The 27,397-nt window shown below is 41.9% G+C and overlaps 1 protein-coding gene across 4 annotated transcripts; it reads left to right on the top strand.

Moving 5' to 3' along the window:
• The first annotated feature begins 7,033 nt into the window (after positions 1-7,033).
• snx2 (sorting nexin 2) lies at positions 7,034-23,330 on the top strand. Of its 4 annotated transcripts, none has more exons than XM_042101262.1 (16): positions 7,034-7,215; positions 8,933-9,053; positions 10,584-10,729; positions 11,198-11,267; positions 11,542-11,585; positions 14,110-14,251; positions 14,423-14,501; positions 16,275-16,350; positions 16,967-17,080; positions 17,667-17,760; positions 19,128-19,333; positions 19,772-19,915; positions 20,307-20,318; positions 21,515-21,595; positions 21,764-21,835; positions 22,481-23,330. In XM_042101262.1, the coding sequence occupies exons 1-16, from the start codon at positions 7,108-7,110 to the stop codon at positions 22,529-22,531; spliced, it is 1,560 nt and encodes a 519-aa protein (XP_041957196.1). In that variant the 5' UTR covers positions 7,034-7,107; the 3' UTR covers positions 22,532-23,330. The 4 variants fall into 4 exon arrangements, with proteins under 4 accessions (XP_041957196.1, XP_041957197.1, XP_041957198.1 ...); XM_042101263.1 differs by having other exon boundaries at positions 7,035-7,215; positions 11,201-11,267; XM_042101264.1 differs by lacking the exon at positions 20,307-20,318 and having other exon boundaries at positions 7,035-7,215.
• Positions 23,331-27,397: the final 4,067 nt, after the last annotated feature.

The raw sequence follows: 27,397 nt of genomic DNA, 5'->3' as shown, positions 1-27,397 counted from the left end.
TCCTCGTCTTTCTCCCTCTCTCAGTTCACCCATGGGAAACACAAAACCAAAACAGCTGCCAACATCAAGAATCAGTGCTGTGGACACATTTGTCTGTTCAACACTCCTTCTCTCTATTCTGGGATGCTGGTCTCAGCTCTAGAAAAATATCAGCTCAAGACACTCTTTGCAGTCACAAACAATACAGTTTGGCTTTGACACTGGCGCATTTGACAGTAGCCTAGATGATGTCTGTCAGCAAAAAAACGGACTGGTTCATTTTAAAAAGGCAGGCTGTATTGCATATTTTATTGTTGGTAAAAAAGTTAGATTCTGATGTACACATGCTAAAAAAAAATAATAATTTGATCCAACAAGAAATCTTGTGAATACGTATCCTGTATCAGCTCTATCTATTGTCTATCATATGATCTGTTACAATCTGTAATAGAAACCGCTCAAGCATTTTACTGTCCCTGACTTTTACTGACTGGCATAGCTCTGCCTTCAGAAAGGAAGAGACAGAAGCAATGTAGCTACGAGACACAGTGAAATGTTAATGACATTCAGTGAACGATTTGCAGAAGAATAAGCAAACAATAACAAAGCTGAACTGATCTCAACGTTTGAGGTGACAGACGATGGGCAATGAGTGAATCACTAGGTCTGACTGCAGCTTAAGAGTCTCTAAAAAACACATCAGCTTGGAATCATAACAGCAACTTTGAGTACAAGAAAAATACTTGCCAAATTAACACGTTTAACCAGGTATTGCATGGCCTGTGAATCATATTATTACACAATTTTTTCTGAATAAAAAGATGACAAAGGTGAGGTGCTCCAGGAAGTAGGGCCAGGGGAGGGCCGATGGAGAGGAAATGGAACACAAAGCCATGCTGATGGTGGCAAAAGGAGATTCCTCAGAACCAAAATGTGGAATAGTCTTCTATTAGCTTATCTACTTACCCACTATCACATTTCCAATAAACTAGGAATGAAGGAATTGACCGACACATTACACTTTGATAAATGTGAATTGATGTAGTCAGGAAGTATACATTCATGATCAGCTCTCTTTTATTTTTCTGTATGGCTTCATGTGGCAGCAATCCTTCCTCTTATGCATCTGTAAAATAAGCCTTTGATCCCCCCCCCCCCCTCCCCAGCTGAACACAAAGTCAATGTCAAGTAAGCCGAAATTATGTCAATAAAGGACACCATCGTTTTGTACACTGTCACCACCACCTCTAAAATATCTCAAAAATGGCACAGTACTGGATGGAGCAGGAGGAACGTATAGCTCAGGTACACCCTCATTACTCAACCTCTGATGGCCTTACCTTCACCTCAAATATTCTGGCATTGCTGTTTGTAGGCCTTTTGTGTTTATTTATTGGAATGCAACGGTTCCTTTAACCTTTTCCATTGATCTCTGAGTGTCTCCCATTAAGTCTCCCATGTCAGTCCGCTGGGAGAGAAATAACCAGTCCGACCGCTGGCAGCCAGCAGCCACTCCGCACCCACCCCCCCACCCCTCGTCCCCCAGGGAGAGGCAGTGGCACCAGCGCCATCATTTAGGTCTGTGTTCCGCTATCCACCTTATTTGTTGTAAACAGCACCTCATTACGCCTCAGCAGACAAGCGTGGTGGCGTTATGGCTCAATGCTTCTGCTTGGCTCGTTTGCAATTCTGTGGTGGGGTGGCAGTGTGTGTGTGTGTGTGTGTGTGTGTGTGAGCAAGACGGGGGATGTCCCGGGGGTGGGGGGTCTGGAGTTGTCGCAGACCGTCAAGGGGTTCTGGTGGTTTGGGGATAGTGGGGTAGGGGAGGGAGGGGGGGCAGAGTTTCCGTTAGAGGCCTTTAAAACAATCGCTCTCCCTCGTCCTGTTACATCCTTGGCAAATGGCTTTTACTGCTGACATTTCGTTAGAGACAAGACAGATGGGGGTCCCGAGTTTTCTTTAAATCACCCCCTGGCCAGTAAGGAGCAATTCATCCTGCTCAATTTTATACATCCTAAAGAGGACTAACAGCTTTGGGTGCTGCCGCTTATTTTGTTTGACATCATTGGAAACATTTCTCTCTTTCTTTTCATCTCTCTATTTCTCATTTTGCCTTCCTCTGTCTGGTACTCTCTGTTTCTTTCTTTCTGTCTCTCCTGGTTTCTCTCCTTTTTCTCTCTTTCTTGTGCCACACTCTCTTTCTCACAGTGTATACGTAAGCATGTTTTTTATCTTCCTGCTTTACTCTCTCTCACTTTCTCTCTCTCTCTCTCTCTCTCTCTCTCTCTCTCTCTCTCTCTCTCTCTCTCTCTCTCTCTCTTTCCCACTGTCAATAGAAAATGCCCACATTTTTGTTTTTATCAGGATCACTTGATTTTGTCCAGACATTGGCTAGGCAGTGAACATATCCCTTCTAGTCGCCAAATGATCTCACGTGTTGATGTAACAAGTATGGGTGTTCTCCTGTCCCCAGTGCTTCAAAGTGTGATAAATGATGTCGTTGTTGAATCAAAGCAAGTTCCTTAGCTACATCAACCAGTCATACTGTTTAGTATCAGTTTCATTAAGCCATGTAAGAAAATGTACAGTGTACTCCATGTATAGCGAAGGTGCTTCTGATGATGTGACTTTGTGATTAATTCCCTGTCTTTTAAGTTATACTTAAGGCCAGATCCTTTACGGGTCAGTCACAGCAAGACTGGAATGATGAATGGACCTACATCTTCCAGCAAGATATAGGCCTATTTGGAGAGTGGGAGTTCACTGCACAACTAAAATAACTAATTATGACTTATTATTCCAGACAGACCATGAAATGGATAATCGCCATCCATTGAGAACAAACAATACTGAATCATTAATTTTCTTTTTTCTTTTTCTGCTGTTCATTTCTCTTCCTTCTTAGTTTTCTTCTTCCACTCTTCCTCTACCTCTTTTCTCCTTATTCTCATCCTCCTCTTGCTTGCTCTCTCTGTCTCTATTCCAGCTCTGCCCTCTCTCTCTCTTTCTCACTTCCTTTTCTCTGCTCTGTGAGTGACCTTTTAAAGAGCGGAATGAAAGAGCGAGCCCTCTGTGAAGTCACGCTAGCAGCATATCTCACTAAGAGGCTAGCTGCTCACGCTTGATTGACTAGCAAGTGTTCCCATCCAGTGCATGACACATGCGTAACATGCACACAGTGTGGTGGACAGTGAGGGACTCCAGTCAAGACTTACACAACCAGAGATGTGCATTATTGTTTGCAGTGGTAATGATTGGTGTTAATCACATAAATCTGACGGGTGTGATGAAGGATGACTGCACCGCTAATGAAGCAGTGCAGTATCAGTGCTGAAACGTCTGAAAGAGCCCAGTGATTGATCCTTGGAACAAATTAGCCCTTTAACGGAAAGCTTGATCATAATAAAGCCTGATCATAATATCTCATGAGAATTGACCGATAATCCCTCATAAACATGGCATCTGACAGGCAACCCATATCTTCATGTGAGCTGATGAACACAGTTTGACGCTCAACAAGTGCTGGTTAAAACTCTACCATGCAAAGAGGAAACCATGATCAAGAAATGTGGCTGTCTTATTTGACTGGGCCTGAGTTCATTTAAGATGGACTGAGGTGAAGTGAAAAACTGTCCTGTAGACCAATTCAGATTTGTAATTATTTTGTTAAATCGTGGGTTCCACATCCTTCGAGCTAAAGAGGAGAGACAAAGTGCACAGTTCAAAAGCCAGCAATCCACTGGTAACACCTGCACATCTGGAAAGTCAAGAATGGGACAACATTTAATTCTCAAAAGTCCAGCAACTGGTCTCAGTTCCCAAATGTTTAGAGATTGTTTTTTAAAAAAGAGATGATGCAACAAAATGGTAAGCACACCCATGTCCAGCATTTTAAAAATGTTTTGCCAGTATCAAATTCAAAATGAAAAAAATTTCCAAAACAATAATGGGTCATTCCACGTCAGTTCAACCAGGGCCCACGCACAAAATTCTGAAAAAATTACCAGGTGTACCTATGTTACCCAGGAGACACACTGTAAAATTACTCTTATGTAAGATCAATACTTTCCAAGATACAGACAGTTTTACAGGGGGAGGGGGGTGTCGATTTTGTTCGGCCTCTTTTTTTTGTCAAAGTTCACAAGCCCACAGCGCAAGAACTATGTAGGAGGCTCAAATTTTGCATGCTGGTACATAAATAGGAATAGTATGTAGCAAAATCGTCACGTTTGGTCTGGATAATCCTGCATGGTCATAGCTGTCCCTTAAAGTTGATACAAATTTTATTGGAGTTTTTGGCTGGGCTCTGTTTAAGCCTTTAGAAGACATATTTGTACTCAACATAGGCTCTTGATTTATTTTCCTTACTGAGATAAGTAGAAACACTCTCACAAAAAGCAATGAACAGAAAACAAATCCCTTCAGGGTCTGAACAGCAGACCTCACAAGTCTGAAAAATCATTTTGGTTATCATTTTCAGAGCACCCAAACACCTTGTGGGAATATACAAAGATTTTTTAAATATGTTTTTCTTTATTCTCCATGATCCCTTCTTTTTGAAAACACCAATTTGACTTGTCTTATGCAAATCTTTCTTTTTTATTTTCCACCCTGAACATGGGCAAAATGCCCCATTGACATCAATATGTTTTATATAGTCACCACACTGCCACCTGTGGTTGTATATGTACCTGTGGTAGCTCTATACAAATTAGATCAGATTTGTGTTTAAATCTGACAAGTATCTTTTGTGCGGCTCGGGCAGAAGATCATCTCTGCCAAGTTCCGTGAAAATCGGATGAAATTTCTGACCGGTGAAACTTTTCGTAGAGTTTGGACTAAATCCAATATGGCGGAGGTCCAATATGGCGGAGGTCCAATATGGCGGAAAGTGACGTAATAGGGGTCATTGACCTTAGGTCGGTCCAGGGATTCCAACGGTGCCTGATATGTGAAAATCGGACGCACCGTTCAATGGTCACATGCGTGAATGCAATCCAGGTTCGACCCATTGGTGGCGCTAGAGTGTTGGGCATAGAGTTCTGGAAATTGGTGAGAGTGATGATGGGACAGTGCTGAATCAGTGTGCCAAATTTCATAACTTTAGACCCAGCGGTTCAATTTTCGGCCAAATTTTGACCCGTTGGTGGCGCTAGACGGCTGGGCTTAGAGATCCGTAAATGAGCGTGAGTGGTCAGTGGAGTGTCCCAAAACTTTCTGCCAAATTTCAGCACTTTTTAGCCAGGCGTTCTATGGGCTGCCATAGACTCCAATGGCGGAAGTATAATAATAGGAAAAGCTAGTAACTCAGTGGGTTCCTTCGCAGCTTTCCTGCTAGGCCCCCAATTACTAAAAGTGATGAGGACTGAGTCATCAGTGATGTTTTACATTCATGATTTCTGATTGCACAAATTTATGAGAATTTTCACAACACACACACACACACACACACAGTTTAACATGTTCACAGCTGCATTCATGTGTTTATTTCGTTTGAATTACTTTGCCATTGACATAATCAGAAACATAATCAATGTAAATGTAAATCAGCTTTATTTTACCCATCCGGTAGTGTACAACACACCCCCACACACAGTGTACACCCATTCAAACACACACACACCCACACACACTCAGAGCAGTGAGCATACTAGGAGCACACATACAGTGGGCAGCCCTTCTGGCGCCCGGGGAGCAGTTGGGGGTTGGGTGCCTTGCTCGAGGGCACCTCATCCGTGGATATGGATGTGGGATGTGAGAGCACTGTTCAGTCACTCCCCCCACCCAACCAGTTGGGGATCGTATCAGCCACCCTTCGGTCACAAGTCTGATTCCCTAACCAGTAGGCCTAACCACGGAAGCCCCCAATTGGCTTGTCACAAAGGATGACCCCAAAAAGCACCTGTTACGTTTTCTGTTTTCACACATTTCTGACAATATTAGTCCAGTATTTGTGGCAGCTGTGGCCTACTGGTTAGAACTTCGGACTTGTAACCAGAGGGTTGCCGGTTCGAACCACGACCAGTAGGCATGGCTGAAGTGCCCTTGAGCAAGGCACCTAACCCCTCACTGCTCCCCGAACGCTGCTGTTGTTGCAGGCAGCTCACTGCGCTGGGATTAGTGTGTGCTTCACCTCACTGTCTGCTGAGTGTGTTTCACTAATTCACAGATTGGGATAAATGCAGAGACCAAATTTCCCTCACGGGATCAAAAGAGTATATATACTTATACTTATTTTATTTAGAATTTCCCTAAACAGGCCCTGCCTGTGACATTTTTGAGATTTTGTAAACATATTTTTGGCCTAATACAGTGGCTATCAAAGTATGGGGCGGGCCCCACTAGTGGGGAATAGATGACAGGTGGGGCACGAGACAGGAGGAAATTGCATTTTTTTGTGCTTATCTTTAATAATGCCTACCTTTTTTGACAAGGAAGATCATAGATGCAAAACAAAATAGCCACACACAAACATAAGAGTCATAAACAGACCAACAGGGTTGATGGGGTCAGGTGGGGCTTGCAAATTCCCCACCTCCAAATTGGGGAATGACAGAAGAAGTTTGAGAACCACAGGCCTAATATCAGGGGTGGCCTAACTCACCTTTTATTTCATAGGCCTAGGCCTACTAGGTTTTAAGTGGACCCAACAGGTTGAGTTCCAAATCATGACATGCATCACCACTGCCTGGTCCTCCACTGGACACACTAAAAAAAAAGAATCCCCTCTGTGAAGCAACTGGACTGTAGCCTACCACTGTGTACAATGTATCCTAGCTGACAGTAGCTGACAAGTAGCCACAACTATGTGGCTGATAACCTTCAGTAGAATTGAGAACCACTAGGCTACATTCACTAGGCTAAACAAATACATCAATATTTAAAAAATGCCACATCCACTACTATCCAAAGCCTACGATCACTGTCATCCTTTACATGATCATCTGGCCTTAATAATAACCATCAGCGGCTTTCTACAAACTGGGCTGCGACATTTAGGGCGGAGCATGATCTCCACGAAACCGGCAGCTGTCATAAGACCAAATTGTTACTGCGAATCACATGACAGCTGGGAAGCCTCCCTACCCGTCCCATTGAGTTTGCCTTGGTTATTATTGTTTGGCGAAGATGGCGGCGGAGATGGAGCCTCCACCGTTGGGAGATGCGGAACAGACAGATTTCAGGGAAGTGGAGGACGGAGAGGATCTCTTTGTGAGCACTGTAACTACATTAGAGGTAAGACGAGGAAAAGAGAGCCGTAGGCAGCGTCATCTAGTAGGCTATGTAGGTAGCCTAGGCTAGCATCGTCAGGACAGTGAGTCTTTACGGTTTATTCTTCGTTTGTTTGGATCGTGTGATGCAAATAACATGTTTGCATATCAACAAATGCATTCGCATCTTGTGCATATCAGCGGCAAAATGAATCTACTGACTGATAGAAATCTCATTTAATTTCCAGTCAGTCAACAATTCCGGAGAACTACGCATGTGTGGAAAGGGTGCAGTGATCACGAGGATCAATTTCGCGTTACACCAGCGCAGTCTCACAGAGTTGGCACTGGATCACTTGGCCGTAGAGTTGCCAAGCAGGCAGTTCTCTTTTTGCTTAAAAGTAACCACGAATCACACAATCGTTTTAGAAGAACTCTTATGTATTGGCCATTTTCTTGCTGGTAAGGTTACTAAGTTGAACATGAGCAGGAATTGGGAATCCGGAAACTAGATCAGCACTTTTTCTCTGGAGCATCAGCAAATCCTGTGGAGTTGTCCTCGTTTCCACTCAGACATGTCGCAATAATATCAGCGAATCCAAGGGTTTGACAGAGACGTGGAAATATTTGTGTCAGGCCTACAAAAAAAAACTATTAAGCCCACCAGCTGAGAAATTCAATGTGTTTTGCAAGTTTGCCCAAGTACAATTTTGTTTTAGACACTTAAAATGCACATACATTTAAAACCTTTAAATATCTAAAACGCTGCCTGGCCTACACTTAACCAGAAATATGACACATCAGAGAAAAATCTAATTTAAGCAACTCTAATAGTTCGAGGAAGCGTAGCTAGTGTGTACAGTAAAGACTGGTAAACTGTTCTGTCAGCACCCTTGGCTCATAGGCCAGGATGTCCCTCTTCCTGTCCAGGTAGTCATGAGATTTTCTTGTGAGTTGTGCATTGCTGGGTGTGTTTATGACAAAACGACCCTTTAAAACACAAGGGGAAAACTAGCATTAAAAAGTTAATTTGCCCGGCCTGCCCTCTTTCTGAAACTTTTGACAAGCGCCTGGTCAGATTGTAGATGATCAATTTTCCCCTCACATTTGAAATGACTGTCTGTCTGTTTTTCAGTGAACGTTTCTTTAATCTTTGAAAATGAACAGGGGGCAAAATAAATGTGGCTTTATGTTGGAAATACACCCTAAAAAGAAAACTAGGCACAGTGAACAATCTAATTTAATGTTGAAGGCAATGAAGGTTAAGGTGGTGTCAAAAAAAGTGTCAGTATGCCAGATTCTGCTTTGCATCACATATACTGAAGACCTCTGGGAAAATGTGTGGTCTGACCTTTGTGTAACAGCAGCTGACCTTTGAGTAATTCCACCAGTGCTCTGCTTATAAACTGGAGTAGAGTGTGTCTGGCATTTATTGATTATGAGAGCGTACATATTTTTCTGGCAGCTTTTCCATTTGATGTCAGCCTTCTCCTTTCAATATTACACTAGCTTGCTGTGCATAATGATCACGATTTGTAGTTGACTGAGGTATATGTGGAAGGTGATCTTTTGGCAATAATGGAAAGTATTTTTTCTAAACTCGTACATAAAGTGAATGTAAGAATGCATTTTCTATATGTCATGTAGCAAAGCATGTCTGGTGGTCAGTGTGTGTTTCCATGCATACAATGTTTGCACATCTGAATCTGAGCCCATCTGCTTGTCTGTGTGTGTGTCTGTAGTCCAGTCCGTCCTCACCCCCAGAACCTGCCAGTCTGCCCACAGAGGATGTCAATGTCAGCTCCAATGGACCCAAGGCAGCTGAGATCCTACTGGATGATGACCCAGAGGACCTGTTTGCTGGTATGAGAGGCCTGACAAACATGCCCTAATCCTGCTTTAGTTGGCTCTCCACTTCCTATAAAGGTCGACACAGTAGTTTCTGCACATACTTTATAGAGCCTCGTAATTTTTTTTTAAATTTTATTTTTATATCTGATGTCCCCTCTATTCTCATTAAGTCAGAGGTGTGATACGGGTAGGAGGTAGTTTTTATTTGGCTTGGCCCAGCCTCTACTTTCCTGCCTACTGGTCTTTATCAGGCTCACTCTTATCCAGACAGAGTGAGTGGGAGAGGAGAGATTTCTTCCTCGCACTTTCTCATAAGGAGAGGCCAATTGTGTAAATAGTTTCAGTTCCTTAATGCAATGTTTGTTAATGAAACCCACCTCCAATGGCCACATTACTCCACTGCTGATCCACTCTCCACAGTTTGTGTTCTCTCAGCTGTGCTGTCTCACAGCCGTGGCAGAGCCTGTGGGTGGAGGAGGAAGTGAGATTTGGGTAGAGTGGTCACTGAGGTGTAGAGCCTGGCAGTCACTGTGCTTAAGGTATGGTGAACCACTGAAGCCTTACTTGCTCTTTCAGTGGAAATTCATATGCAAGCGACAAGCAATTATACAGCACTCGGCATGTCCAAAAGCCAAAGTTACTGTCACGAAAGTGCAGGTAAGTCTTGTAATGAAGGGCCTCTGCAGTACACTTTGGCTTCAGTGCTCCTACACCAGCCTGGTATAGGGTGTCGTGTGGCTACATTGATAGATACATTAATTATTTTGACCTATTTGTGGTTTGGTGATGTTTTAGTATAGCATGTCCCTTTGCTTATCTCTCTAGTCTTTCACGGGGAGCCCGTTATGAGGTGTTAATGGAACATTCTCGTTCACAATAGAAAAATAATGAGTGAGAACTGGCCGCACAGGTTTGAATGCTGAATCATTTATCAGTGGTGTTTTAGTGCTAGTGCTGCTCCCTTGTAAATCTAATCAGATTTGTTTGATATTTGTTTCACTAAGTAGAGCAAGTTATCAGCCGTCATTATTACAACAACAAGGTTAATGTTGCAAGTGTAATATAAGGATTAGAGCTTCAGGTCCTATCATGCACGCTGGACTCTGATCCTGTAGGCCACTCTGTTTTGACTCAAACAGAAGCACACAGAGCTGAAAAATGTAGTGTAGAGAGAGAGGAAATAGGAAGCACCTGATCAAGATATGTGTTTGCCACAGAACTGAGTAGATATGGCTTTAATGATAATGAAACTCAAGTTCTCAATATCTGTGTAGAGATATGTGTGGACATTTTGTGATTGCTATACAAAAACATGCTATGTAAAGAAGACGTGCCTGAGGGTATGTGAGGCCTGTGTGTGACCTGTTGACAGATATATGTTACTATAGACAGTGCTGTTTTCAGAGATGGGAAATGAGACATACATAAAAATGGTTATTACATAAGATTTTTACTTTACTTTGTTGAAAAGGTACAGACAAAAAAAGATATAACATACCGTGGTGTGTATGTGGATTTCAAGTCATTGTGTTGTGTTGTCAGAAGCCACTGATGAGGTCTCATTGGACAGCCCTGAGAGGGAGCCCATTCTCTCGGATGGCCCCTCTCCTGCCATCACCCCAGTGACGCCCACGGTCATGATCACACCACGCATTGAGCCTGCCATGTTCGAGCGCTCCCCAGAAGAGGTCTCCAACCATTTTCTGTCTGTCTGTCTGTCTGTCAATCATCTATCTTCCGGTCTCGATCTTTCTGACTGTCTATCCTCCTGACTTTCTCTTGACGTGACTCCTCCATTTCCCTGTCTCAGTCTCCCCTTCCTCCGTCTGTGCTGCTGCTGCGTCTGTGTTCACACATGCTGTGATGTTTCTGATTGTCATGTTTGCCACATCATTTCAGTTGGTATATTTAATTTCATTACCATGTTTTATAGAAAATGACCATCGCTATGCTAATGTGATATCTGTATAGTAAAAGTCTATAGCACTCAGCTATCACTGTAAGTCTAATGCATGATCAAGTTCTCTTCAGAGTCTGCTAAGTCACATACTCTAGTCCATTTTAAAGCACTGGAATACATCTAAGTGTTCTGTCTGTCTCTATTTATTGTATTCAATTCAATTGTATTCAATTGTTTTATGCTGTTATGATTGCAGGAGGAGGAGGAGGAGGAGAATGGTGATACATTTGACATGCATATATCAGTGTCTGACCCAGAGAAAGTTGGTAAGTACTTTCAGTCAGTCAGTCAGTGCAGTAGGCCAGTTACTTGTAGCTCATTTACTGTATCATCTTATCTATTGCCTTGGCAGATTGATCTAGTATACATCTTTCACTCTCTTGTATACTTTTATTCATCTGACAATCGAGATGCTTTAATTATGTGGGTCAGATGGGCCTGTTGTGTGTAACGCTCCCTCTTTCTAAAGAATTGACAAAAATGTAAGTTTGTTCTGAATAGATTGATGTTTTTGTTAAAAGGTTATTTTGCTCTTTGTAGGTGATGGAATGAATGCCTACATGGCCTACAAAGTCACCACGAAGGTGGGTTCTGCTCCCTGGAACACCTGCAGCCAGTTAGCATTTCTGGGTGGCCAGCTTTGCTCCTGTATCAGACCTAATAGCTAGTAGTTAGTCAGCTTTTTGTTTGTGTTGTTAATGACTCCCTCTGCAATTTTTGACCATTCTCATCAACAAGTGGGAAAGATCACGCGGTAACGGAGTTACACTCCCACTAGATTTTTTGGTGCCACTCAGCAATTAATGAACCAAAATTTAAGAACAATATGTCAGTTTGTATGTGCCTACATGACATGTACTTAAATAATAGCTCAAAATGGTCTGGTGAAATTAAATCTTCATATGATTTTAAAGCCAGAAAGTGCTCAGTAACAGAGTTACAGAAAATTAACATCACTTTTTTACCATAAAAGTCAACATAATCAAGCATGTGGTTCACAGAAAACTCATAGAAGTGTTTCTACACTTGTTTCCTATAATATGACCAAAGAATTTGCGACTGTGAATAGTTTTGACATATATCTTCTAAGACCTATATGTTTCATAAGTCATGATAACGGAGTTACATGAAGAACTCATGGTAACGGAGTAACAAAGTAGATGTACCGCCTTTTGTGTGGGAGGTATGGTGTATGTGTGTGTGTGTGTGTGTGTGGGGGGGGGGGGGGGGGGCTGCATGTGTATGTAATGGTATGTATGTGTGTGGGGGGGTGCTTTTGTGTGGGAGGTATGGTGTGTGTGTGTGGGGGGGGGGGGGGGCTTTTGTGTGGGAGGTATGGTGTAATGGTGTATGTGTGTAAGGGGGGTGGGGATTGTATGTGTATGTAACGGTATGTATGTATAGGGGGGTTTGGTGTAATGGGTGTGTGTGTGTGTGTGTGTGGGGCAGGGGGTGATGTGTATGTAGGGGGGTGCCTGAGTGAGTGAGTGAGTACTGTGTGAGTGTCACCATCATCTACTGGCAACCCTTCACTCAACACCACCATCTACAAGCTGATGGGTGTTCAGTCATTCATTTATTTCATGGCCCCCCATGGACAGAATTTCACGAAACTTGGCATGCCCCAAGAGGCTTTTAGCGTGACCATACACATCAAATTTGGGGCGGTTCAGAACATCTCAGCCGAAGATATAGAAAGAATTCTGTGACTTTGCTGAAACTCTGTTACCATATCGGTAATGGAGTTACACAGTTACACACTTTAACCTGAGAATATTTCCTATACTTGCATGAAAAATCCCAAATGAAATATACTAAATCAAGTGTCCTACCGTGGCACTTTCTTTTGGAAAATATGTTCACTTTTGGGCTTAATGCCATTGCGGGAGGAGGAAAAACAGCATTTTATGGTAATCGAGTTACAGGACCGCATATTTTAAAAGTCTCCTAAAACCCCTTTAGATATATTTTTTTCTTAATTTTTATGTAAAAAACATAACAAGGGAAATGTGTGCAACATAAAACAACAATAGAATAAGAAAAAAGTTGTCAATATCTTTCACAATTACTTTCAGATACATGATCTTTTCAAGAGCACAAATCTATAGGCTACTGCCTGACACCACATGTCATTATCTTCAGAATGCTGTAACCTTTGATCTAGGGCACATAGAAACAAACTTTAACCTGTTTTGTAAACTTCAAAGGAAAATTCCGGTTTTTTAGCACTTTAAGGCCCTTTTCTGGTTTGTTTTGAGAGAGTGGTGGACATTTTGACGATTGGTCCTGTCTTGACTTTTCTGACTCGTTTTGAATCGCCTTTGACTTCTCAGGGTGGCTGGCAATGGGCATACTGTAGTAGGCTACTCAAACATGTCCTAAAACAACCCTTAACGTTCGTTTTCAAAACTGTGCAACTCACCGAGTGGTTAGTGGTGTTCGTTGATGTTCCAAAACAAGTAGCGTAGCGAAATACAGTTTCTGTCGTGTTTTATTTGGCATTTTGTAAAATCCCATTGATTTCTGTTGGAAGACTCATTGCACGTTGATAGCTGCGCCACCGTCTATGCATCAGGTTCAAATATTGAGCGGTTGTGAATAGTTCCACAATAGCAAATAAGACGGCTGGAAATCATACATTGCGCCGATATATTTGCTTTTAATAATCAACGAACACCACTAACCACTCGGTGAGTTGCACAGTTTTGAAAACTAACGTTTAGGGTTGTTTTAGGACATGTTTGAGTAGCCAACTACAGTATGCCCATTGCCAGCCACCCTGAGAAGTCAAAGGCGATTCAAAACGAGTCAGAAAAGTCGAGACAGGACCAATCGTCAAAATTTCGGTGTCCACCACTCTAGTTCATCCAAAACAAACCAGAAAAGAGCCTTAAAGTGCTAAAAACTGGAATTTTCCTTTAAGCACATGCCAGATGTGTTTTGTAGAGATGTCTTTTTTGAGAGTCTTTAAAAGCTCTATTTTTGACCCTAGATGTTAACATGTGTGTGATCTTGCCCATTTGTTTGTTTTTTTCTTTGAAGTGATGTAGTTTCCACTTTCAATAAAAACATGTTCCTTGTTAATGTTAATGTTCCTTGTCTTTTTAGACCTCTCTGAGAATGTTCAACCGCAACGAGTTCTCCGTGAAGAGAAGGTTCAGTGACTTCCTGGGACTTCACAGCAAACTGGCCTCCAAGTACCTTCACATTGGTTACATAGTCCCCCCTGCCCCAGAGAAAAGCATTGTGGGTAAGCACCAGATTACATTCAGGAAGAACAGTTCATGACAAAACAGCAGACTTACAGCATGTAAGGTGTATGAAAAAGTGTAAAGGTTCAAGTTAACATTTCATTTTTCTAATCCCAAAGATACCACTCCTAAGTGTACTAATCTGTAGCACTGCAACTAACCTTTTTCAGGTATGACTAAGGTCAAGGTGGGGAAGGATGACTCCTCATCCACTGAGTTTGTGGAGAAGCGAAGATCAGCTCTGGAAAGGTAGCCCCACCTAACCCCTACAACACTCCTGTTCTAACTCAGTTACTTAAGATGACAAATCGGCAAGTACAGTCAGCAAGCGAGTGCATGTAATGATTTTTCTTCCCTCTTGCTGAGAAACTCCTCCCCCTCCCCTCTGCATGTGACACGGCCCCGCGCACCTAGCTGGATCCAGACATGAAAACACTTCAGCAGGAAAAGAGCACTCTTGTTCTGGTCTTTTGTTGGTGGAAAGGTTAACCAGCCAAATATTAGACAGCTCATAATCGCTGAGCGCCCAGGCATCTTCTGTCTCTGAGCAGCAGGAGAAGGAGGAGGAGGAGGAGGGGGAGGAAGTCAACAAGATGCTAGTGGTTTTCCACCAAGTGGCCTCCCCTATAAATTCACCTTTTTTCTCTTTTCCTTTGGCCCCAATTCTGCCCTCTTCTCTATTCCATTGTTTTCTTTATTTTTACTTCTGTTTTTGTTAGTGTTCCCTCTCATGCTATATTACGGCCTTTTTAGAAAGACCTGAAAAAATGTATAAAAATGAAATTCAGGCAAGCAAGCAAGCAAGCAAGCCTTTCCCTTGACCTTTTCCATTTTGTGAAGTGATTGGAAGGTGTGTGTGTGTGTGACACATAATATTATTAGTGGCATGCCTGTGCACATGTCATCAGTGGAAGAACTGTTTTCTGATGGCTATAGGAAGGCAAATTCCATTTAGTTTGTACTGATATGGTCGTGTGTTGAATCTTGTGCTTTAAGTTAACAAAACTCTTCACTCTTGAATGAAAGGTCTTTGATAATCCAGGAAATATGTAGCACATGAGAAACTTACAACACCATATTGGATCTCCCTTGCCCAATTAAATGACTCAATAGCTACAGTCAGTGGAGTGGAGTTAGTAGAGTGTAGCTGCTTGTTTTTTTCTTGGGTAGGTTGGAATATTTCCAATGTGTCACATTTTTTCTTCAGGAAATGTGTGTACACAGAAATATTGGTTTGTCTGTATGACCTGTCCTATAGGATGTATGAGTGTGTATGTGGGACATGTGGAGGCGATGGTGTAGGCTCTCTCACTCCTGCTGTAGGAGTGTGTATGTGGGCCATGTGGAGGCGATGGTGTAGGCTCTCTCACTCCTGCTGTAGGAGTGTGTATGTGGGCCATGTGGAGGCGATGGTGTAGGCTCTCTCACTCCTGCTGTAGGAGTGTGTATGTGGGCCATGTGGAGGCGATGGTGTAGGCTCTCTCACTCCTGCTGTAGGAGTGTGTATGTGGGCCATGTGGAGGCGATGGTGTAGGCTCTCTCACTCCTGCTGTAGGAGTGTGTATGTGGGCCATGTGGAGGCGATGGTGTAGGCTCTCTCACTCCTGCTGTAGGAGTGTGTATGTGGGCCATGTGGAGGCGATGGTGTAGGCTCTCTCACTCCTGCTGCAGGAGTGGTGGAAACGGTGTGTCTCTAGAGCTTAGTGTGTCTTATGTGAGTAGTGTCGGAGGAGAAAGTTAGCACCCCTCCTTATGAATTTGGGAATGTGCACGCAAAATGATGACCTCTTTTTCCAGGAGTAGGATCAGTGGTCTCTGCTGTTGAAGTTGGGCAGTGTGTGTAGGTATCAGTGTGTTCTTCTGCAGTAAGCTGGGAGTGTGTGTAGGTAAGACATTTTGTCCCTTAGATTGTATAGAGTAGAGATAGGAAGCAGTGTGTTCTGTGTGGTAGTCACTGAAATCATCTGCTTATTGCTGTCAGAGGAAAAGGGTGTGTTACTGACCGTGTGTGTTTCTCTAAAGGTACCTAATGCGAACGGTGAAACACCCCATCTTACTGAAGGACCCTGATGTGCAGCAGTTCTTGGAGAACACAGAGGTACTGCCAGATAACAAAACAGCACAATGCTTATTCAGATCATTTATCTTATTTCTATGCTTACGTTTAAAACCATTTAGTGGTCACCTTAAACCAATAGTATTCATAATTATCAGCTAGTTGTACTATGGTAACACCAATAAAATATAAGATTTGGAAGGAAATACCAGTGCCTGCAAAAGCTGTAAATGTTTGAGTTCTTCTGCTCCTCATGTAACTATTTTGTGATTGTGTGTGTGTGTGTGTGTGTGCGCAGAGGCCTACAGCCTTTAGAAGACACTGGCTGCATCCATTGTAAAGCAATTACAGTATTAACACACTTCTAATATAGCGCCCAGCCAGGGGAGGAGGGAGAAAGGCTTCCGCAGGGCCAATTGAAGGCTATTTCTCCCCAGCACAGTCCCCAGGGCCAGTTTTTGAGCCTCAAATGTATTAAATTAGATCCAGCATTGAAATGTATGGGAGTGGAGAAAACACCAAGGAGTGGAGCGAGGGAGCGAGAGGGATGGAGGGAGGAGTGTTGGATGGGTGGGGGGCGGGGGGTCCCAGCGGGATTGGGTCGGAGCCCTCGGCCTGTTAACCGGTTTGTTTGCCCTTATTTGTCATTTCATCCCAGCTGCCTCGTGCGGTTAGTACACAGGCCCTGAGCGGAGCCGGAATATTGAGGATGGTAAACAAGGCTGCCGACGCTGTCAACAAAATGACAATCAAGATGAATGAATCGGATGCGGTAAGGGCTGATTTTTAGACTTGAATAATGAGACGAATTAATGAGCCTCTGCCCCAGAATCCCTAAGATGAGAGAGAGAGAGAGAGAGAAAGAGAGGGAGTATGTGAAAGACAGAAAGAGAGAGGGAGAGAGGGAGGGAGGGAGAGAGAGCAGAGAAAAGCAAAGCAACTCCAAGAAGAGAGACTGAACAAAGGGCCATAAAGCTAACCAGACATGTTGCAGGTCATGCTGAGAAGAATTTGCTGTTCATTATGAAATACATTTTTGTATACACTGTAAACATTGGTCTGCTAGTTTTGTGACATTTTAAAAAATATTAACCTTGTAAGGTCACTAGCGCCAATTACCTGACATCTATCAGTTTTGTAAAAACAGCTTAACCACTTAATTGAAACTGATTTGATCTGGAAAGTAAACAATTTTTTAGTTTATTAATCAGCTTATCCAAAAGGCAAAATGTCTCTTTTAGACTTTTAGAAGACATTATGCATGTCCACAATTAAACTCTGTCAGCATGCAGCACACTGAAGCTAAATCACTGGACTGAAGTGTGTGTTTGTGTTTGTGTGTGCGTGTGTGTTTGCAGTGGTTTGAGGAGAAGCAGCAGCAGTTTGAGAATCTGGATGCCCAGCTGCGAAAGCTCCATGCCAGTGTGGAGTCGCTTGTGGTGCACAGGAAAGGTACAGTATGACTCAGGAGGAGGGCATGAACTAATGATTGCAGCGCCGCTGTCTCTCGCATCATGCCACTGCTTTATTGTCTGTGTGGAATTGAGAACATGTTACCAAACTCACTCTGTTTCATGGCACACAGAGTAAGAAGTGGAGGCTCTGCTGAGTCTTTAGGAGTTGTGTTTTCATGGAACCGTTTACTCATGTTATTCCTTTCACGTTGGTTTTAAGCTTCTAGGAACCTTTGAGATGTATGAGAATTGCATTTTGCCATCTTTGCCAAATTCAATGGAAGCACATTTTTTTACTCTTAGTGTCCGAATGTGTCAGCCTCAGATGCCTAACGTGAACAGTAAGGGTGGAATGGAGGAATGCTCTGTGATCTGAATAACTTTATAGATCAGTGGTCCCCAAACTTTTTCTTCCGAGGGCCAGCTCACTATGCCTGGCTCCAAGAGAGGGCCAGAGACTCGGAGTAGTTCTATATCAGTAACCATAAATAGCTTAGTGCTGTGAACAACAGCAGTCTACCTTAGTTGAATATTCTATTACATTTAATCATAGGCTATTGCAATTTAATACCATTGTTAGCTGTGTTTATATTGTCATCATGCCATATCAGTGTAAAATTAAATAATACTAATAAAAAAACGTTTGCATTCCCAAAAGTATTAGCAGGGAGTCCCAAAAGTATATTTTATTAAAAAATGTGTGAACTCTGAATTCTGTGTCTTTGCATACACAGCTCAAGTTGTGAATATCCTACAAATAATTTAAAGTTCTCAAACTATGAGAATTTTATGAAGTGCTGAAGTGGTCTGAAATGACCACCATTCTAACTTTCAGTCACCTGATGAGAACTTTGTGAACTCTTTGTATGAACATTTGAACGAGTGAATAAAAAATAGAAATAATTATCCCAGAAAGTCCCAGAAATATGACTTGAATAGAAGTTAGTTAGTTATTAACAATTAATTGATAAATTTTTAAAATACTTTGAGCACTGATGCAGTCAGCATAGCCCTCTTACATTGTTTGCAGGTAGGCCTACATATCATTCCGTTTTCGATGGCAAACGCAAAACAGCGCCAAAACAACCACCGGTGGACAAAAAGAGTATTACATGTGTACTGTTAAGACTCGCCATAGAGAATGAATGGGGGAAATTGCGGAGGTTTTAGTTTGACGATGTTGTACTCCCGTGCGGGCCGGATGATATATACTACGGACATGTTTTGGGGGGCCATAGTTTGGGGACCACTGGCATAGATAGATCATCATAGTCATCATATTTCTCTCTGCTCTACTGGCCTTTCATGTTCCTGTTCTTTACATGGTGTTAATCCACCTCTGTCTGTATATCTTTGTCTCCTCAGAGTTGTCCTTCAACACAGCTTCCTTTGCCAAGAGTGCCGCCATGCTGGGGAACTCCGAGGACCACACGGCGCTGTCTCGCGCTCTGTCCCAGCTGGCCGAGGTGGAGGAGAAGATCGACCAGCTGCATCAGGACCAGGCCTACGCCGACTTCTACCTGTTCTCCGAGCTGGTGGGGGACTACGTTCGTCTTCTCACTGCTGTCAAGGTATGCACACACAAACACACACATATATACACACAGAACACACCATTTCATCACCCACCTCCCACACACCCCAGTACCCCCCCCCCCCCCTACACACACACATACACACACCCCAGTACCCCCCCCCCCACACACACACACACACACACACACACAAAGTTAAGCTGGCTCTTGAGCAAAACAATTTTGTTATAACTTATACTTCCTTTTATGAGTACATGACTATAAACTACTTGACCTTGAACATACATGTTTCAATACAATGTTTCATTTACTTACTGCCTAAGCTGTAAGCTGTTTCTCTTTCTATTTCTCTTTCTCTCTCTCTCTCTCTCTCTCTCTCTCTCTCTCTCTCTCTCTCTCTCTCTCTCTCTCTCTCTCTCTCTCTCTCTCTCTCTCTCTCTCTCTCTCTCTCTCTCTCTCTCTCTCTCTCTGAAGGGTGTGTTTGACCAGCGCATGAAAACCTGGTCCAAGTGGCAAGATGCTCAGGTCATGCTGCAGAGAAAGCGTGAAGCTGAGGCAAAACTCCAGTATGCCAATAAACCCGATAAGCTGCAGCAGGCCAAGGACGAGATCAAGGAGGTAAAGATCCCAAAGTGGGCACACTCATGCACATATTCACAAATGCTCACACACTCCATGCATACAGTGCACTTTCATTTGCATTTAAAAAACCTGTGATGTCCCCTGTAGTGGAGACTGCTAATTCACTGGCACATGCACTAACCAAGAGCACACCGATGGTTGTCAATAGGGAGCTGCAGAAAAGCAGGCATAAGAACTGATGCATAGTTGGGGGAAATCTCTAGCCTTCCCCTGCATGAGCGTCTCCAGGGCAACTATGCTCTGGGTCTGAGGGCCAGGAAGCAGAAGTGCAAGACTGACCTGAATTATTTTGATCACAAAGCATTTTTTCTTTTTCCGCCTTTTTAATTTCTGCATTTTCCTTATCATGCTTCCCCCAACCCAAAAGGAAATTGTGGAGGTAGGACCCTGGCTTTCACTCTATTTCTCTCTATTTCTCTTTCTTTCTTTTTTCACCAGTTCTTTTTGTTTGCTTGTGTCATAAAATAGACTAGGTTAACACCCTCAAGGTTGACTCTTGACTTCTCCTGTTGGGCCACATATATATTACATTTTCAGTTTCAGTTTGTTTTTTGTTTTTTTAATATGTTGCTGCAATTTTACATAACTGTAAATATCAATCATGGCTAGCACCCCTCCCCTTGGACATGGTACATGTGGATTTATTTACAAACTGGCAAAGATAATTTCCAAAGAGCCATGTCAACTCTCAAGGTAATATTACACGATTTAATACAAATAGTAGGCTATTGCACAATTGCCGCAAAGCAACTCGTTAATCTCCAATTTGCAAAGCTATGCCAGGGCTGTAAGGATGCATGATTGACAGTGTTGTGTCTGGCTATGTTAGGCAACTTGTTGTTGACATCTGTGATGAAGAAATTTCTTGTGATTCTGTTGACAATTTGCACCACCCATATTCAATTTCATGAGGGATTGTTTGTTGTCTTACTCGTCAGTTAGCAGAGATGCTCACTCTCTGCTTTCCAGTCCAAACAGAGGTTTACTTAGAAATTATTCTGTGTCCTATGTTCTTTGGCCACAAAATATTTTTGCCTTTCATTTCTCGCATGTTTGATATTGGGACCTTTTTATTTGTCCTATTTTACAGTTTAGTGTTTGTTAAAGGGATTTCTAAAGTGCCCCATGGTCAGGCAGTTCAGAGTGGTCACTTGCTCCAAATTCAGATTTGCTATTTTCATTGTACATAGACATACAAGATCAAGAGGTCACCTCCATTTGTTTTACTTCTGTATGTAGACACATGTTGGTGTTTTAGTGCTGCATGCATTCTCAGTCCATTTAATATTAGGTACAAATGGGTTTTCCACTGAATATTCATGTTTTTATCATCCCATCCTCACATTTAAAACCTCTCCCGTTAGCATTAGTATTGCATTAGCACCTTGTGTTTGTACAGTGCAGTTTGTATTCATTCTTTACAATGTTTTGCGTCCTAATCCACCTTCGCTTTACAACAAAGTCTTTAGTTGGTAGTTAGAGCAGTCCACCACAGCATAGGTGCACAAAGCCAGACAGAACAAATGCTCACCTTTCAGACACTCATACCTGTGGACTGTCTTTTCTCTCTTGCAGTGGGAAGGTAAGGTCGAGCAAGGAGAGCGAGATTTTGAGCAGATATCAAAAATCATTCGCAAGGAGGTGGGAAGGTTTGAGGTAAGAGCAATACTTGCCTATTTAAGTAAAAAAACACCCAGGGTTTGTTAGTAGGCTTTATTTATGTCATTGATATGGTAGCATCTATTGCCATTGCCATCATCTACTGCTGCTGAGCAGATGCTCCAACTCATACCTGCACACTGTGCCTCTTGCTTCTACCTGCAGAAAGACAGAGTGAAGGACTTCAAAGTGGTAATCATCAAATACCTAGAGTCTCTCGTCCATACACAGCAACAGGTAAGCCAGCGCTTAAATATTCAATGTAGAACTTGAAGCGTACGGAATCATAAAAATGTCATGAATTAAAAGAGTTAATCATCCAGTATATATGGGGGCGGTGGTAGTGTAGTGGTTAAGGAGCTGGGCTAGCGTGCAGTAGCCTGAAAGTTGTCGGTTCAATTCCCGGCTTCCACCAATGTGCCCTTGAGCAAGGTACTTAACCCCTAGTTGCTCCGGGGACAATGTGATCCCTTGTAATATAGCTGACAAATGTAAGTCACTTTGGTCAAGAAGTGTCTGCTAAATGTAATGTAATGTAATGTAATATATTTTAATGAAAAATATAAACACTTAATTTTTGCCAACAAAGCTGTATAGTTATGAATTATTTTTGCCATTGACCTTGTACAAATGTTCACTTTCAGACACGATCTGACAAAAGAAAAGTGAAACAGTGAAAAGGGGAAGGGAAGAATAGTTGTTCATATTGTATATTGTAGCCTTTTGGAGACCAAGGAATTTATTGGCCATTTGTAGATTCGACAGTAATACAGATAAAAATGCAAGAAATAAGTTTTCAAAGAAACAATGGCAGCAGTAGTTTCAAATGTACTGAAATGTTTATAATGCATTTATTGTTTGTTTTTTTTTGTTGTTTTACAGCTGATAAAATACTGGGAGGCATTCTTACCCGAAGCCAAAGCTATTGCATAACCAGGCAGATCTTTGTTTACTGAATCTTGTAATCTCACTCGAAAGATGATGCACAGACAGATGAAATCTCAATGACCACTTGAAAATTAAACACTAGAAATCTTTTTGATGGCTCACTCCCCACTTTTCTCTGATTTTGTTTCTCTTCTTGTAACTAATGTCTTTAAAGGATGCCCCATTTTTCTTGATTTGGCCCAGACAGCCAAAAAAGGGCAGGGCAGTACAAAGGGGTGTTTGCACTTCTTGTTTGGTGACATCACTGCTGTTCTGTCATGGCAGGGGCTTAGTGCCACATCACATGGTGTTGTGTGATGTGTTCTATCCTCATGTGGGCTCACTTGAGCCCATTCTGCGTTTGTTTTAAAGCAAGCATGCTCCCTGTCTCAGTCAATGTCGAGCCCTTGAAGAACGTGCTCTGGGCACTTTTCCATGCTTCTGAACCATTGTCAGGACAGCAGGGTTACAGGCAGACTGAACACATAGTGCCTACATAACAGTTTGTAAAGTGCAAAACGTATGTGGACATTCTTCCTTCATGCTAAAACCTGTGTGTTGAACATGAAATTTCCATTTGCAGCTTTTTCCCCTTGTTGTTTTACCCTGAGGTGCTTGGCCCCATGGTGTTGCTGCTCTGTTTTTTTACTTTGCCATTTAACCTGCAATTTTTGAATATTGAATACCTGTGTTTGAGTCCTTGTTTGAAAGCCTTGTCCTAAAAGATTTTTAAAAATTCATTTATTTTTTACTTCACATTCCTGTGCAGAGATGCTTGTGTCCTAATAAAGGAATGTACATCTTTGTTGGTTAAGTGTCCAGTTCTTTCCTGTTCCTATATGAAGAACGGTATTATTTGTGTTTGCATGCAGGTAATTTTTCCCTGGATCTTAGGATTTGTTATGAGCAAAATGCATGTAAATGCAGTTGTCTCCTCTTTTGCAGCCCCAAGGGTAGCCCTGAAAGCATCATGTCCTTACCTCTGGCCTACTTGTTGTGAGTTGTACTTAGCATAAACATTTCCAAAGCTGTCAAAAAGTAGTCTACTGCGCCTGTCCACCCACGTCACCACGAGTCTTATCGACAAGCTGTCATATTTATTATGGTCAGTATTGTTAGGCTGTAGGCCTACGGGAAAGAAGGCATTGCTGCTCTCCAGTGGAGGTGGGATGTGTAGGCCTCCAGCACAGCTGATGCTGAGCACAGGTTTTCATAATCAGGCAAAAGATAAATACGTTAAGTAGGCCGCCTATGTCTGAGGGTCATTGGACATGAATAACTCATTTGCCATGTCAACATAACATATAAATAGGAAAGAGTTTATTACATTGGTCTAAGTATCTTATATTCAGTAAGGGCATTACTTTACTTGAGTTTTGTTCAGTTTTATAAAAACATGCTATTTTGCCATGTCACCTCTATGAATTAAAGTTCAAAGTGATTGAAGTTAATTTTGATAACATTATATAACATAATACATTGATAATTTGGTGATGAGAATAATGTTTTTATTTAGGAAAAATAGGAGTTGTTGTGTCCCTAAAATGATTATCCATCCTGCCGTATTCAGAAATGTGCCCCGTTAACAAAAGGCCATCTTCTTGACTAACATCAGGACAACAGTTTCTTATTTTTTGGAGTTGGAAAATTAAACTGCTGAAATTAGTGTTGACCTTCTTACAAATTTTCTTACAACAAAGTAGCTTACTTGCTCTGTCCAAGCTGTCCAATATTTTCACAATATGCAGGTATAGCCTAGCTACTAAATGCTGAGTCTAGATAGTGACCCAGAGAAGTTTTTGTGAGTAAAAATGTTAAGTGAAGGTGAAAATGTCATTGTCCAAAAACATTTTGTAGATGCACCTCTATGTGCAAAGCACATCGTCTAGATTATTTAAATAATTCAATCATACAATGAAATATCTATCTAGAAAATCTAAGGTATTTCATCCCTAAGTGAGGGTGAATAACGTGCAATAAAAATTGCATCAGAATATCAACGTGTGTGAACTGTATGCAATATTGTATACATTATTATTTATATTGTAATCACTTACAAGTTAATGCAAATATATAACCCTCTTTTAGAAAGGGACTAGTATATCTTTCAAAAAATATCATTTTCATCTTGCCTATACTGTTCAATTGAGTTACTTATTTCTACAAGTGAGTGTTTGTTATTTATCATAATATAAAATAATAGAAAATTAAGATACAAATGTATGGCAATTAAGGGCTAAAGTGTACTCTCTGGTGATATTGACCCATGAATGAACCTACTATTACGTATGAAATTTAAGTTTTAAAGGGTGCATGAATGGATGACAGCTTTAACTAAATAAACTTAGGCCAGTAGTAGCCTATTTTGACGGCTTTAATTTTCTAGACCACTGGCTTTCATGGAGGAAAAAGTAGGCTATGATAAATCTGTCCATAGCCTTCTCTTGGCTATTTAACATTTCTACTGTCGCTAATCGTTTGTTTTTAACAGACTATTGAGTTGAACTGAAATTCGAATTCACCACCTTAAAATAGCCTTGGCCTACTCTCTTTTTGAGATAGAGCAGGTTGCCTTGTCTGTTTTGTTTTGAGTGTGCATTCGCCCCCTGCAGGTTAGTAGGCTATATGAACCGGTCATTTGCTGTTAAAGTAGGCTATATTTCTTTAATTTAGTCATTATTGTCAATAAGCTAGCCTACATAGAGGTAGAAACTCTTTAACAGCTCCAAGTTTTAGCCTACCTTTTTCCACCAGCGCAGCGCACGAAGGTTCCCGGGGGCGTGGTGATTTTTTGAGTTAAATTCCCACAACTTTGGACCAGAGCAGTGCGAGTGTGGAGTAAAAAAGGACGAGGAGAAAAAGCAACCCAAACTGATAAAATGCTGTCGCACGCTTCCTGTCGACCGCTATTTATCATATCTCCAAATAGCAACGTTATGTTGTGTTATGGTCAGAATACAGTGACCTCAGCTTGATCAAGTGCAGCCCCAGAGCGCAGATAAGAAGAGCAATATAATAGAGTCCAATGAAGACAGTGTACTGTAATTATTTGTGCCCTGTCAAGTAGAGGCCTTTGGACCTTTGGTGATTCAAATCTGGGAGCTGTGCGTACAACGGGGAAACTAAGCCTTGCCAGCCAGAGACAAATATCGGGCCGCTCCCGCGACACAGCTGAAATTGCATCAGTTTGTCATGCACATGGCTGCCAGCGCTCCTAGTCCACACACGGTGCCTCCCTCAGCAGCAGCCCCCATACCAAAAAAAATATATGTGTATCAGTTAGGCCTATAGCCCACAGGGTAGGCCTTATAACACTTAAATGTGTAGCCTACACCGTAAGTTGATAACTTTATTTTGTTGTAAGAACAATATAAAAATGTAAGCTCTAGGCTTGTCCATGGACATTAGGCTACAATCGTAGGCTATTTGCCATACTTTCTTCCCACAATCAATATAATTCACATTTATGTTAGTGCAGCCAAACCTTTGTTTAAATCACAACCCATTTCAACTCTAATGAACATTTCAGACTTCCATCTTATACAGACCATTTGTCTGTGCTTTACTAGATATGTATATGTATATTATGTAGGCCTAATTCACATGTCTTAAACAGAGCTCCAGGCATCAATTAAAGGTAATCTGAGAATGTGTTAACCTCAGTTGGGGCCCACTTGCTTTTGCCTCTCTCTCAACATGACAGGATTTGTGCTTAATCTATGTTCCAATACTAAATAGGCCTAACCAGAGCTCTGTCAGCTCCTCATGTGTACAGAATTGTTTTCGAATAAGTAATTTGAGTAACTTGTACTAAATGTTTATTTTCTTTTGCGGCGTACTTTTAAAAATGATTTGTAAAATTTAATTGACAGTGAATGTGCCAAGTACTTTACAAACATTGAAAAGAAACTGGCTCCTGTGAAGTCCTGCAGGCTTTTGTCTGATGGACGAGGGATGTAAAGTGGAGTGGAAAGAGCCGGAACATGGAGACCATTCTGATTGGGCCAAATTCCAAGTTTGTCTGGGTGTCTACATGTGCAGTGTTAAAAGATAAGGACACACTCGGCAGCCGGCTCAGAATTGTATTAATTTATTTTTCTTATCTAGCGATGGTGTGGCCACCCCACCACCAGATGATCCCATGACTGCTCATTTTGTGGCCCTCCAGAGAAATGATTTAGGACACCGGCACCTTTTATTTATGTGTTTTAGCTCTTAATTTCCGCACAAAACAACAGGTCTTCGGAGCTGTGTGCGTGTGTGTGGTGCCTTTTATGTCAAGGTCATTTTGAAATGTGGAGAAATGAGATCTGATAAGTCATGTGGCGTTCATGTGAGCAAATGTTGGTGTTCTGGTTAAATGCAGAAAGCCTGATAATATCCCTATAGATGTGTGTTCATGTCCACCCACAGTGCTCTTACAAATGAGTAGGTCATCACCACAAGTCCCTTTAGTGCCCTTGGCTGGGCTTCATTTCCCAACAGAGAAGCATTTAGCAAGTCAACATCTTATGCTGTTTGCAAATGGTCTCTACCTACACTTTTGCACCTCTCCAGCATATTTCTAACCCAGTATATGTCAACTTAATATACTTAAAAGTCGGGTTTTCTGTGAGTGATGTAAGTGATTTAAACAAGTATTCTGAGTGTTTAATGAGGCCGAGGTCCTTAAAAAAACATTGATTTACACTGAATGACTTTCTGTCTATGTTGTAATGATTAAGCGCAGGTCTCAACCTTTGCTTTGAATTTGTTTGCTCCCAAGGGTCCAGCGCTGCAGGTCTCAGCAGCACTCATATTTGACTTCCCACATGAAGATTAGTTAGGATCGTCACGCTCACATCTGTGCTTAGTCACAAATGACCCGAAGAA

The sequence above is a fragment of the Alosa sapidissima genome, chromosome 8, assembly GCF_018492685.1.
Source record: "Alosa sapidissima isolate fAloSap1 chromosome 8, fAloSap1.pri, whole genome shotgun sequence".
Lineage (NCBI taxonomy): Eukaryota > Metazoa > Chordata > Actinopteri > Clupeiformes > Clupeidae > Alosa > Alosa sapidissima.
Note: the sequence above shows the minus strand (reverse complement) of the source record. Positions and strands in the feature narration are given on the sequence as shown.